The sequence below is a fragment of the Schistosoma haematobium genome, chromosome 5 (assembly GCF_000699445.3).
Source record: "Schistosoma haematobium chromosome 5, whole genome shotgun sequence".
NCBI lineage: Eukaryota > Metazoa > Platyhelminthes > Trematoda > Strigeidida > Schistosomatidae > Schistosoma > Schistosoma haematobium.
In genome coordinates this window covers 14,744,154-14,758,165 of record NC_067200.1, presented here as the reverse complement: position 1 = coordinate 14,758,165, position 14,012 = coordinate 14,744,154, and the positions used below count along the sequence as shown (strand labels likewise).

Below are 14,012 nucleotides of genomic sequence, written 5' to 3'. Positions count from 1 at the left end.
ATCCTAACATTTACTTACGACAGTTGGCACATGTTAGCCGTACCTGTCCAAAATGTTTGTTTTTGAGCATTAAACAAAGAACAGAACGTAGTGATGCTACTCCTCCATTTTTGTTGCACGAAAATTCAGATATGCCAGCTGGATCAGGTTTGGCAAAAGCCGAACCTTTATCAAATTATCTCAAAGAAATCTACTCTGCACGTATTGTTAACGAAACTTGTCACAACCACAACACAGATACTATCTTTAAGACCTGCACATTTGACTAAGGAAGCTGTTCTTCAGTTGGTCACTAACCTCATATATAGTAAGGTGCCGGGGTCTTGATAAGTTACATTCACAATTGCCTTTATGCCTCGCCAATATCACTTCAAAGCCACCCACGATTCACTTCAAAAAGTCTTTTTCCCACCCCAAGATACCATCTTAGGTCCTCTACTTTTCTTTTCCTACGTCAATGAATTTTTGTTATTGTTCAAGTCATCGGCATCGAAATCTGGAGAATAATAAAAAGTGAGGCTGATCATGTTTGTTTCCAGGCTGACCTAGACGAACTAGTTAAGTGATCCCAAGTTTAGGGCTTAGCAACTAATTAGAAAAAGTGCACTCATGCACATACAAGGTAATAGTTGCCAGTGAACTATCAACGGTACATAGCCTCCATACGTACAGGGACACAGAGACTTAGGGGCAATTTTTACATCAAGATTTGAAAACAACTACGCATTGCAACGCAGTAGCCACCGAAAATTTCCGAGTGTAATAGTTAATTCATCGCCCATTTAAATTTTTTAACGAGGAGATGTTTCGAAGTTTATGTTCCACCAAGGTAAGACCACATCTACAGTAATGCAATCAAGCAACCGGATCGTGTCTTATGAAAGATAGCAACTTGCGTGAGCGTATTCAGCATGTATAAGCAAAATTAGTGAAAGGCCTTCCCAGAAATTCTCACAATGAGCTCTTAGCACACCCAAACCCTTCCACCTTATCGTGTCGTAGGATGCCATGTGACCTCATTTTGGCATTTTGTAACTTTAATTACGATTTGTGTGTTAATGTGTTTTATCATTTTGCTCTCCACAGCACTAATAATCTTTGGGGCCACAGCAAGAAGGTTCATTAACCGCGATCCAATAAACTCGGAGTGAAGGCCCGTTCTTCTCATTTAGTGACCAATGAGTGAAAGGCTTTACACGAACAAGTAGTGAACAATTCCAAGGAGAAGCTGGATCTTCAATGGAAAGCAAACAGTGAGGTCCATTCACCTACTGTTCCTATTACTGAAGACTGATGTCGCCAGAAACTTTAAGTAGGGTTTAATCCCTATTTTAGGTATAGTTCCGGTAAATCTTTTTCTAGCTCACTTTGTCGGAGCAATATATTTCAATGGCATTCCTTTCGAAACGATTGTTGGACACTGAGCCGAGGTATAACACCGTCGGATGGGGACTCCTAGACATTTGTTGTGTTGCACAGCACTTCTAACACTCCATGGAAGGCCGAGAATCCACTCTTTCCACCGATCACAAACCTCTTACCTTCTCTCTAAGTTCGTATCCAGGCAAGCACTCCACTCGAGAGTCTTGGTAATTGGACTGCCCCTCACAGTTCACTTCAGATATACAACACATTTCTGGGAAAATCCATATCAGTACAGACGCTTCGTCTCTTTATTTACCCTTCACCATCTTAATTTCGTCGGCATATAAGAAGATTAATGATTATAAGAAACTAATAAGGTCGTTTGTATGCAGAATGAACAACACACCACTGAAGACTAAAACCTGTACCCTAGGGTGTCCCACTAGACACTGTCCTACAACGTGAAATATTAGTTATTCATCTACAGCCCCAAATAACCCCATGTAAATAAAATTCCATTTGGAAATACGGTACTTAACCTCCCTCAACAGTTCCCAAGGCATCGACATTCGAAAAGATGATACTGATCTTCAAAACTAGTTATCTTCGACAACCACAAATCTACAGATCGAACAGATGGGAACAGGTAAGGAAGCTCTACTGTGTGACGCATCTGCGGGTGGGGATCGCCTAATAGTGCAGAAATATTATCGATGCAGCGTCCTCAACACGTTGTACAAACGTCCTCATCAACCATCTAGTTCATAGCAAAACGGTCTTATTAGGCTGGTATAAATAAGGACGTGAGGAAGTGGCCACGATCCAGTGTAAACTACAAGAAATCTAAGGTGATTCGACACAGCAAATGTCCTCTATGCTCTTTCACAACTCCCGACACCCCTTTCGACTATGTTCATATTGGTTTGTTAGGACCCTTACCAGATTCAAATGGACGCTATTACTTCTTAACGTGTGTGAACCATTTCACATAATGGCAAGAAGCAGTGCTTATCGAGGACATCACTGCCCATACACTAGCCTGCCCCGTCGTCAAATGATGGATAGCGAGCTCCAGTGGCCCTTCAACTATCATCACAAACCGTGGACGCTAGTTCGAATCCGGACTTTCCAGCTGTCTTGTTACACTACCAGAAATCACGTGATTCCAAAATACCACACATCACCCATAGGTTAAAAGGTTGGTAGAACGATTTCACTGATAGATGAAAGCTTTGCTCTCAGCTGCAAACGTTTCACAGTGGACCGACTCTCCTTCGCTCGTTTTGTTCGGTATTCACAGTGCAGTAAAAGCTGACGTTGGATACACTGCTGCACAACTCATTTACCGAGGATTACTCCGACTACTAGGACCTGTAATCTAATGTCCTTCAATGAATATGGATCTAAACTCTTACATGAGTAGGCTTACAAACGCTATGGGTTTAGCGAAACCCTTTTTCGCCCGACCACAGTGAGCTGATATTTTCATTCAGCCTATCGTACGACATAGTGCACATGATTTAGTACGGCATGATTCATCACGATCGCATATAAAGGATTCTTCCATGTCCCTCATAGTACACCTAAATACTCTATCATCGATGAAACTGTAACGATAACGTCAGACATAACTCTCTAAAAGCCGACCATTTAGAAGAAAAGCACATTAGTCTTGAGTTTCTTTCCATACAGTCGAGCCATGTTAACTTCAAAATTATGATGCACTCCTTTATTGAAAGTTCTGCATGATTGCGCACATACTATTGTATCTCAACATGCACTTATACTTTTAGTTTTTTACTTTGCAGGACTCATGGGATTTATGAAAAACTGACGTGGTATACAATCAATTAAAAGTTTCACTGTACATTTTTTGCTGTCACATTTTACCATATGGCCCCTTTTGTTGGGGAAGGATTACCAGATGCTGATGAACATAGCAAGCAATAGTGTTGACCAACGGCAAGGTCGTTGGTTTTAAAACTCCGTCTGACCACGTCCTAAAGTAACCACTACCCCACTAGGAGGAGTGAGCTGTAGCAGCAAATAAATCCCAAAAATAACTGGTTCTGTAAGTCTTCCACAGTGACGTCGATCTCATTAGTTTTAAGGGACACCTCCTTACTGAAGCGCCAATTCACTCATCAGCACCAGATCACCAGTGGGTACGCCGTGCTACTTATCCCTTGCAACTACTGGCAACCACATCCTTCTCATCGTGTAAGATCTTCCAGAGAAAAATGCCAGGTAAGTAAGTTTCTGCTGATGAGGACTTGGTAGTTGCTCAAACTGTAATCAAGAATTCGTAGAACATACTTTAGATAACCAGACACTTTTCTGGACACGACAAAGACTCATACTATGCGTTTAACAAATGAGACCAAAGTATAGTAAAAAAGTACCTTCTCGAGCAATATGTTCCCACTGAGTCGTCGTGGCAGACAGTTTTGATGAAATTTTTAATTCAATAAAGACACATGGAAATTACTGTTTATTCTGAAAATCTTATAAATTTCTCATATCCAATCAAGGATGTGGTAGCCCTAATTTTAGAAAATAATCGGAAAACGTAGAGTTTCACTTATAATAAAAATATACAGTTTATTACGCTTAATGGTGTTTAAGTGTACGAATAGTTATCCGCGGGATTACAGTTGTAACGTTGCACATCTATGTCTCGCTCATCAAAAGAAGATTGGGTTTGTAGTGATCCAAAGTAAGATTGCCAACCTTCACAAATAAGCTTTCAGATGTAAAAATGTGAATTTTGCTAAAAGGGACAAGTGCAACCGTTGTGACAAGCCTAGGAAATTTGTGGCTTCAGGTAATGCTGGTTTAGAGGTCGGGAAACAGCTAGCTGAAAAAAGCAAAGGTCTTTTCAGTCCAGATGATTGGATTTGTAAGACGTAAGTGCGCGATGAAAATCTTTAATGATTTCGAGTGCAGCCACGTGCTATAGTTCAGTGTCATCCTAGTGGCTACTCACTATAAAACGTTACTTTGCCTTAAATAAGTTAATGTCTTCTCCGCAGCAAGATTGTTAAAGGTATCCCATAGTACGCTTCTATTCTGCAATGGGTTCAACTCTTATTACACTTCCTTGTGGACACGAATTTCAGTTATTTATTTTTATTGGCTTTTTATGGGTGGTACCAAAGTATAAAAACAAGCTTGTGCTATCCCAAGAGTGACTTTGCAGAAATTAAACTCAATATGAAGTCAGGAATTGAGGTTATGATTCAGGATTAGTGTCATGACTTTTACACGAACTGAATCCAGTCATAATATAACACTATAACCATTTATATTTTGAGCAAGAATTCCACACGTACTTTCTAAAATCTGATTTGTTCGTCCCCATAGCTAACCCTCTTACGCGTGAAGCTAACATTCTGCTGCTCAAAATGGGATCTCGGTTGAAGTTCATCGTGTAAATTAATCTTGCATGTATATCGAACTTTTAATGTGACATCAGTCAAGCTTAGTATTAACAGCGAGACCATAATTTATGAACAACCCAATGAAATTAAGGAAAAAAGGCCCTGAGTTTTGGCGCAAAATTAACTTATCCTCATATTCAAATAGCATTTTGGAATTATAGCTGATGTCTGGTGGACACAGAGAGTTCACCTAGGAGAGTTGGAAAACCCTAATCCCAAAGCAATGTTGCACATGGGCTCCAGTATCCTGAAGGAACAAATGGCGTATAAACCCACCGTCGATCTCCGGCTACCATGGGACTGTATCTCCTGACGTTGATCCACTGCTTTCTGGATTAGACATTTAGGTCAATGGTTTCGGGTTTGGCCCCCTAAGAAAACCACCTGCTTCGGTTTGGGCATCTAGGCATTATCCTGGCCCTCACACGAATCGAATGATCTATGTGGTACATATTTATTTGATGCCTCCTTGCAACAATGTTTATGTGTTCAAATAAAATAATAAATAATAGCTGATGTTTGTAAAGAAAACCTTTACTTTGATTCATAACCTTAAATTATAATTCCTGATTAATCTACACTTTTTTGACATTGGTGAGTAGATGAGTTACCTTGAGGTCACTTAATCGTTCCTCAAAGGTCGTCCACAAATTATGGCCCCACCAAACGAACGTTGGATTCTTTCTAAATACTAGTTCCCAGTCCTGCCTTCACCTCATTCAAGCAATAAAAACTTAGTATGTGAAATACCTTATACTTACATGCCGTATAACTTGTACATATCGGTCTAAAAAGCGTAATTTGCTCTATAGCATCTATCCTTTTCCTCTTTAAATATGCTTCCCATTCTAAGTACTCATATAATTATTTTGATATATTTTGCGCATCAGTAGTTTAATCAACCGGACTAGTTTCTTTTCCGAACCCCTTTCTCTGAATGTTTTGACAGCGTTCTAATTCTTACTCCTCCGAAGTTTGGAGTGTACGATTTTACAAATCATCTTTAATTCAGTGTTTTTAACAGTAGGTAAATGATGACTTATTTCACATCTTCATTGTTTATTCTCAGTTTGTTTCTTAAACATTGTATATAGATGTGGAAATATCAACTGGGCACGTCGAAGTACCTGCAACGTGTGCAATGGATCGAAGGTCGACATACAAGGCGAAAGAACAGGTTATGGTGGAGGGTTTATGGAGCGTGATGAAGTAGTAGAGTACAGAGAACGCAGAGACTCAGATGATGAGTTTGATGAATTCGGTCGTAAAAAGAAAAGCTTTCGAAAAAATCAGAGTGAGCAATCTAGCAACCATGACTCGTCCAATTTGGGTAACAATTCTGTTACACGAGTTCATGATAAAGATGATGAGGACGAAAATGGCAATAATAAAGGTGATGATAGTGAAGATGAAGATTCTGGTGATGATGCTGATCTCTCAAAGTATGATATTTGGGGGGCAGGAAACAACGATTCGGATGATGAGTTATCAAATCAACGAAAACCTGCATCTTCACAAGAAGCTGCAAAAAACAAGTCACGAAGTCATAGCCACTCTTCTTCTTCGGATTCAGACTCTGATTCTTCCTCATCTTCTAGCCAGACCTCACATTCATCACACTCTGACTCATCAAGGTATTTTGAATTTTAAATATTTTATATTTACGGAAGTCAATTTATGTACTCAGGTTAATATGTTTTGGCCAATTAGTTTTCTATCATTTTATTCATTGATATTTATACTATGTATGAATCGAAGAACTTTGGACATTTTTCAAAAGCTGTTTACTGATATCGTATAATATACATAGTTTTCATAAGATAGTTTTAGATGTTAATAATCAAGTAGAAAAAACCACAGAGTTTTAGTGACCTAGTTAACAATTATTGAACAACTCATGTGAGTATTAACGTAAGCAACCGGAAAGCAGGTTACCAGAGCCATCTCAGTAGCTATGACTGATGTTAGTAATGGATTCAGTGTGGTTGAAAATATATTTGCGATCCCAAGGTGTTCAGTGTCCTTACAAGAGTAATAATCTACTAAACTATCATAAAAAATGAAGAACACTATTTTATTTATATACATAAGTTGGTCCACCAGGGTGCTGGGAACCTGTGTGGTTGCGTCAAAGGATTGAGCTATACTATTCAGATTGTAATGTCAAAGCCTATATGGTAAATGCTCTTTAATCGAACACTAATAGGCGAGTCAGAGCTTATGACGAACTGTCATTTGATTTCGTAACCTCAGGTGGTGTCCGACAACACTGTCCATTATCTCCATTTTTGTTCAATTTCATCATAGACCTAGTGCTGGAAATAAGGTTCTCGTCGTCTGAATTTTCAAGAATTGATCTCTTCCCAGGAGGTCACTTATCGACTTGGAATACTCAAATGATATAGTCCTGTTTGGTGAAGGCGCTGATAAAATGCAGTCTTTTGGTAGCACTGAGCAACAATGCCAGGATGTTTGAGATGCGTTTCCCGCCCCTCTAAATGCAAGTTGTTGCTTCAGGACTGGCCTGCGTCAACACCTAAACTAAAGATAGGGAGTAAAATAGTCGAACGCGTTGACAACTTCACTTATCTTGGAAGTCTGATCAGCCCTAATGGGTTGGTGTCTGACAAAATCTCTGCACGGATTTAGAAAGTTGGTTTGGCTTTTGACAACTTATGTCACCTATGGCGAAGGCTGCGCAGCAGTTCGTTCTGTTTTACTTCACGTCTGCGGAATGTGGCCATTAAGGGTAGAAGATACTCGTATTTGATCACAGATGTTCTAGAAATATTGCTCGCATCTGTTGGGATCACCGGGTAAGTAGTACTGAGGTGAAACTCAGGGTATTAGGGAATGATGGTAAATCAGTTGATGAGGTTGCGAATCTTCATCGACTGAGATGGTTGGGCCACGTGTTACATATGCCTGAACATCGATTACCACGACGTACAATGCTGTCTAGTGTTGGGAATGGTTGGAAGAAAGTTAAGGGTGACCAAACCAAAACGTGGTATCAGTCCTTGAAGTGACTAACTTCTAGTCTGAGCCATGTTGTTAGATGCAGACTACTTGGTTGGGGTCCGCGTGACTATCGTAACCTATGGTTGGAGACTGTGGGTGATATGGCTCAGAATCGATCACAATAGCGTAGGTGTACAGACTCTTTGTCTTCCCTTAAACCATGAGATTAGAATTGCTGTGTGCCTTTCTTTCTACGAGCTAATTCTTTCTTCCTGTATTATATGCTTATACACAATCTTTCTTTGATATATTACTATCGTTGAAGTAACTACTTCTATGATCTTGTTGTGTTAATGAGGTGTGGCAACTTGGACCGTTGCATATATGTGCCTGGTCCTACGTTGTGACTGGCTGACTGAGATACATGAATACTGGTACAAGGAGGCACCAAGATAATTATGTGTCACGCAATAAGGAAATGAGATTATGAAGCGATACAGGAAGGAAGATAAACATAATCTAAAACAAAATCAACAGATGCATAAACGTTAATGAAAGTTTAAAAAAATTATGAGGGAAGCAGTTCTGTCGAGAAAAATACAACCAGCAAAAATCGTCTGTTACTGGAGCTTCTCTCACTTTTATGAAAGTAAAATAAGATTATAACAAAGCCACTGCTAGCTTCTAAGTGATACCTAATAATGTCTCAAGTTACTGTGTTGCAATATCTGTAAGGCCCGACTAGGAAACTATGGAGGGCTGACAGAGTCCAGTCGTGTACAGCTTTCATATCACAGTATCTTCACTTTTTCCAACCAGTCCCTGCGTCGGCAAATAATATACGAGGTGGAATTCGCTGGGACAACATTCGTAGCTTATGTCCATGCCGCCAAAATCTATGTTTAAAATTGGTGACATTAACCGAATTATCGTCACTGTGCCCAAACACACGTTCCCAAGTCGCCGCATCACTAATATGCTATTGCCACTGAACGTCACCAATCCTTCTTTGATAACGTTAACCAAACACATAGTTGTCTAACATCCCCAATGATGAGATGTCAGGTTTCACAAACATATAGCAAGATTGCTCTCACCGACACGTTTTCAACTCAACCTTTAACAACCAAATTAACATCACGAAAGCATCAAAGATAGCCCAGATTGACACAGGCTTCTCTAGCTTTCACTTTATTTAAACCAATCTCATCAGTTACGCCACCTCCAGCAATTACACAACTACAGATATATGGACGTTTTGACTACTAATTGTTCACTAACAGGACTGAGTTCATGCACAAGTTCCTGTCAATTTTGTAAAGACTCTTTGCATTTGGAAAGTGCAAAGCACATGCCATACCTATGGACATTGGTTACCAACTGACTAAGAGCGATTTGCAGGGTTTGAATCATCGCACAGTAAGACAATATCATCATCATGCCAAAGGTCGAAAAGTCTTTTTCTGGGTAATGAGTCCGCACCCTCATTATCTACTTCCATCAGAGATGTTTCCAGAACGTCACCGATGGCAAAGTTAAAGAAGAATGGCAAGATTAGAGAAACCTGTCTAACCCCAATGCTTGAGTAGATCAGTGGTGAGGTGGTTGCATGCCATCATTTTGCCAGAGGTGTTTGTATACAGAGCCCTCAAGATGTTAACACACTTTATGTACACCCTTCTTCAACAGACAATTCGATAGAATAGTTCAACAAATCGTAGTAATCATTAGTCTATAGTGGTTAGACTGTTAATACAACTGGCATAACGCTAGAGAACTAGTACAGCTAATATCAACCATTCTTTAAGTATTCAAAGTGAATATTTGGGTTTTCTGAGCTAGATAGTTTGAGCGTTTATTATTTATTTATTTACTTATTTGAACACATAAATATTGGTACAAAGGAGCACCGAATACATATTCGCCAAACAAGTCAATTGATTTGTGTGTGGGTTGTGATACTGCCTAGGTGCCCAGACTGAAGCAGGGGACCACTCCCAGAGTCTTCGACCTAAAGGTCTGATCCACAAAGCAGTGGGGCAACGTCATGAGACTCAGTCCCATGGTAGCCGGAGATCGACGGTTAGTTCATACGCCATTTGTTCCTTCAGGATACTGGAGCCCATGTACAACATTGCTTTGGAATTAGAGTTTTCCAACTCCCCTAGGTAGATCCCCCATATTCGCCAACCCGGTTAAAGCGCCGGACATTCGCTTTTCGTCCTCTCAACTTCGTAAACAACACACCCGCTACGAGAATGCAGAGTAGAAATTTCCTAGAAGTGGCTGTGTGAAAGCATTTCGAGAAGGTGAGGTGACTGTCCCCACCGCCGGTCGTACCAGGACATTTGGAGTGAAACGCCTACAGTTACCCTGGACAACGTCAATATCAAATTCAATAATGTAAATTTTAAGCTTGTCTTCCATGACTCTTATTGCTATGTACACTTACATTGTTAGCGACTGTTTTGCTTAGCATTATTAGTCTACATTTCCTTCATAATTTGGTAGATTCGTTCCATATTGTTTTGTCTGTTTGTTGTTTCTTCGGTTTGTGGTTTACATATATTTCGAGTTAAATTCATACTGATGTCTTTCCACGCCGATTGGTATATATTAAGTAGCTATTAATCACTATGTATATTATATTATTTATTTATTCAGTTCTTTATGATATCTTTCTTATTTGTTAGAATTTTTCGCGCAAATAGTACTGATTTTTTATGAACCCTTTTATTTTACATAATGTAGTGCTTGAGTTATCTTTTTCTTGATATTAAGATATGATTCAATATTCTGTTAGTGTTTTTAAATTTTCTTGTATGTAAAGACGATGTGTTCTGTAATTGTAGTGTATAATTTCATGGTAATAGTTTACTAATGGTGCATTCGTACAAATTTTTATTTTCGTGGAATAATCAGCAAATGGCTTTTTTAAATTTCATGTTGGGTCAAGGTACTGAAGTTAGTTTGTTTGATTAAGATTCACATATGGTTTGTTTTCAGCATTAAATTTATACTGCGTTTGTTGACTTTTTGAACAGATCGACTTTTATTAAGTCATTCACAAGCCTGATAATGATATCAACGTTCTATTCTACCACATCATATAATCATCGTCCGGCTTAATTTTGCCTTGTGGTCTTGTAATTTTGTGCCCTGTGCCTAAGATTTAAACAGTAATTTATAGTCTGTTATCTCTCAAGTAATTATTAAAATGTTAAATTCTTGATTGTGTTGTACTCAAAATGTCTCATACCTTGTATATTATAATTTTAGTTCCCACAGTGAAGCATCTTCCAAACTCGAAAATCAATCCAATAGCAAACGATCTCATCCTAACAACGGGAATGCAGACAATGATAGTGACAACTCAACTCGTGTAAACCACAAACGAAAAAAACAATAATGGACAACAGCAGCACGATCGATTGATGTCCGGTACAGAGAGAAGTGCCAATCCCTAATATAATCTCTACGCTCCGTGTCGCTTATATATACATATATATATATATATATATATATATATATATATATATATATATATATATATATATATATATATATATATATATATATATATATATATATATATGCATTATACTTTGCGTAGTAGTTACTTCGTTAGCGATCTTTTTTAAATTAATTTATCCTAAACAAATCTGTAAGCTCCAATCTAGGTGTAATCGATATGGGTCTATGAGAATCTCATAGAAACTAGTATTGAAGCGTTTATGGACACAAAAATAAATATAGTCCACAATGAAATGATCGAAAAAGCAGTCGACTTTCCACTTTGGAAGCACCAATCAAAAACTTATTGTTTACTACCCATTCCTCACCCCCCCCCCAAAAAAAAAACTTGAATAGTAATAGACTTCACGATCCGTTAACAAGTTGTATTTTTGGTAAATCTTGACTCTGTAAATCTTTTAGGTTAGACTTCATAATCACCAACAATTTGTCGAAGTATTAATTTGGAGAAATTCATAGTTCTTTTGGTATTGTGCAGCCACTGACATCAAAAGTTCAGTTTCATATAATATCAACTATAATCTTCATATGTCCATCATCCATAGATTTCTGTAGAGTAACCCATTCATATTATAGTTGGATATCTTACACAAATAATCTTAACTTTCAAACATTTATTTACTTGGTCGTTATTAGTTTTTCAGTAATTCTATATCCTCATTAGCTTAAAGGGGGGAGTCAGTTTTGTTCAACAACCTTACTCATATCAATATGAAAACTAGTGCTAACACAAATTTGTCCCAGTCTCTACGTTCGTTATGGCTAACTGATCAGTCTTTTTATTAAATCATTTCGATTTCCATAAAATTGACCTTTATATTTTTTCCCATTGTTTATACTAATATAATATTTACTGTAATCGTTTGTCCATTTATTCAACTATCAGATATACACAATATCCAATATAAAACTTTAAATTAAAACCTCATATAGAAGAGTACTGGTGATGCAATTTCGTTGTTTGTTTAGCACAGCAGTGAGATAGCTTTAAATATATTAATAAGTCTATTTATATTGCAAGAATTTCGTAGCATACCATGATGAGAGAAGTCGAGAAAAATGTAATTTCAATTGGATTAGTAAAGGATATGAAGTAAAAAGTAGTTAATTATGCAAGACTATAAGCTAAACAGTGTGGTTATAAAACTATACAGAGCAGTTTCAAGTTGCATTTTCAGCTACTAATAACATTCTAGGTCATTGTTCATGTTACTAAGATGTATGGATAAAATTAATTCATTCGCGGACCTAAACGTTTCTATCTCATCGACCTAATGCCAGTCACTACTTAGACATATGTAATATGAATCAACCATATAAATCACTACAGGTCCATAACCTAATAAGCAAAAACGCGTACTATGCATGGAAAATCCAGTTAAGTCACTACATCGTTCATTTCTTCCTTGCATAATATCGCCTCAATGACCCTTTAGACAGCAGTAAACCAGCTATGTGCCATACTCCTATATGTTCTTTTAATGAACAGGGAAACTGTTTATTGTTGGACAGTGTGTACCATTCATCTTTACCAAATCTTTCCCCAATCAATAGCATCAATGTGCAATAGTGAAATCTTGAAGTAAGTTGTTTGATTACTTTGTTTTCCAATATCAAACTGGGTATGAGCATCCTGGCAACTAGAAAGTCATCTATTATGGTAATTTCCTAACTCCTGTTGATTAATAGATCTTATATTTAATATACAAGTACCTTGTATTTTGATTTAGATAGTGATTTTATACGGCTCAATGAAGCTACTCCCTCATTTCCATCACTACAAGGAATTTCATTTTATAAATAACCAAATAATTAATTTTTCATTTATCTTAGTTCTTTTAAGTTGACTGATGGCTGATTATTTATCCCTGTTTTTTCTTCATTGCTCCGAATTCATGTATCATTGTGTTCATCATCGGGAAATGCGATCATCATGCCTCATTTTTTCACAACCTATTCTGTTGGCATTCAAATCATAAACATTATACCTATCAGGCCACTCCTGCAAAACAACAGTTATTCAGGACAGCAATTTTTTTCTATCTCCTTTACCTACAAAATAATTAAATTACAGTATAAAGATGTCATTGTATATTGTTCATCATTCCTATGTCAGCTTCAATGTCATCTTCACCTTTTTGCAACTCTATCCCCCTTTTTGTATGTGTGTGTGTGGTTATGTCATTGGGATTTATTTCCTGTCTTTCTCTTAAAATAAGGATCATATAAAGGATCTAAATATAATTATTCTGCTCTCTTCTTATTATAATTATTCGTAACATTAGTTAATTTACATCTATTCTACTTATGTGTATATGTACAGTGTTCATATTGTGCTTTATATATATAACATCTTTTATTGACATCAGCATTGTTCTCTTTACTCATATGGACTTCCGCAGTTTTGTATTAAAACTCAGTGATTTATTTGAGAAGACATCATCAGTTTACTAGATAGTTTACTTGCGTCAAATATCCACTAACTTAGCTATTTGAGTAAACACTTTCTCATAAAACGATTAGTATTTATTTATTGTAGAATTGCTAAACACTTGTACGACAAGTGTGTTTTACAGTGCTTTTACTCAACAGTGAACTCTGTAGACATAATATTACATGGAGTAACTGAGAGTGAATTTAATTTCAACTTATCGGCTGCACTATTAACCGCTGGTGCGAGAGAAAACGTTTTGTTTCACTCGATAACACATT

General features: G+C 37.5%; 1 protein-coding gene across 2 annotated transcripts; it reads left to right on the top strand.

Annotated features, from left to right (window-relative positions):
• The first annotated feature begins 3,994 nt into the window (after positions 1-3,994).
• ZRANB2 (Zinc finger Ran-binding domain-containing protein 2) lies at positions 3,995-13,670 on the top strand. 2 transcript variants are annotated; one of them, XM_051217553.1, is made up of 5 exons: positions 3,995-4,081; positions 4,116-4,271; positions 5,900-6,439; positions 11,046-11,207; positions 13,296-13,670. In XM_051217553.1, exons 1-4 carry the CDS (start codon positions 4,038-4,040, stop codon positions 11,173-11,175), a joined length of 870 nt encoding a protein of 289 aa, XP_051064969.1. In that variant the 5' UTR covers positions 3,995-4,037; the 3' UTR covers positions 11,176-11,207; positions 13,296-13,670. The 2 variants fall into 2 exon arrangements, with proteins under 2 accessions (XP_051064969.1, XP_051064968.1); XM_051217552.1 differs by having other exon boundaries at positions 3,995-4,271; positions 5,900-13,670.
• Positions 13,671-14,012: the final 342 nt, after the last annotated feature.

Excerpts from the sequence above, each read along its gene's own strand:
- ZRANB2 (XM_051217553.1), top strand. The coding sequence starts at position 4,038 with ATGTCTCGCTCATCAAAAGAAGATTGGGTTTGTAGTGATCCAAA. Across the intron at positions 4,272-5,899 it reads GATGATTGGATTTGTAAGAC|ATGTGGAAATATCAACTGGG; the intron begins GTAAGTGCGCGA and ends CATTGTATATAG. Across the intron at positions 6,440-11,045 it reads TCACACTCTGACTCATCAAG|TTCCCACAGTGAAGCATCTT; the intron begins GTATTTTGAATT and ends TTATAATTTTAG.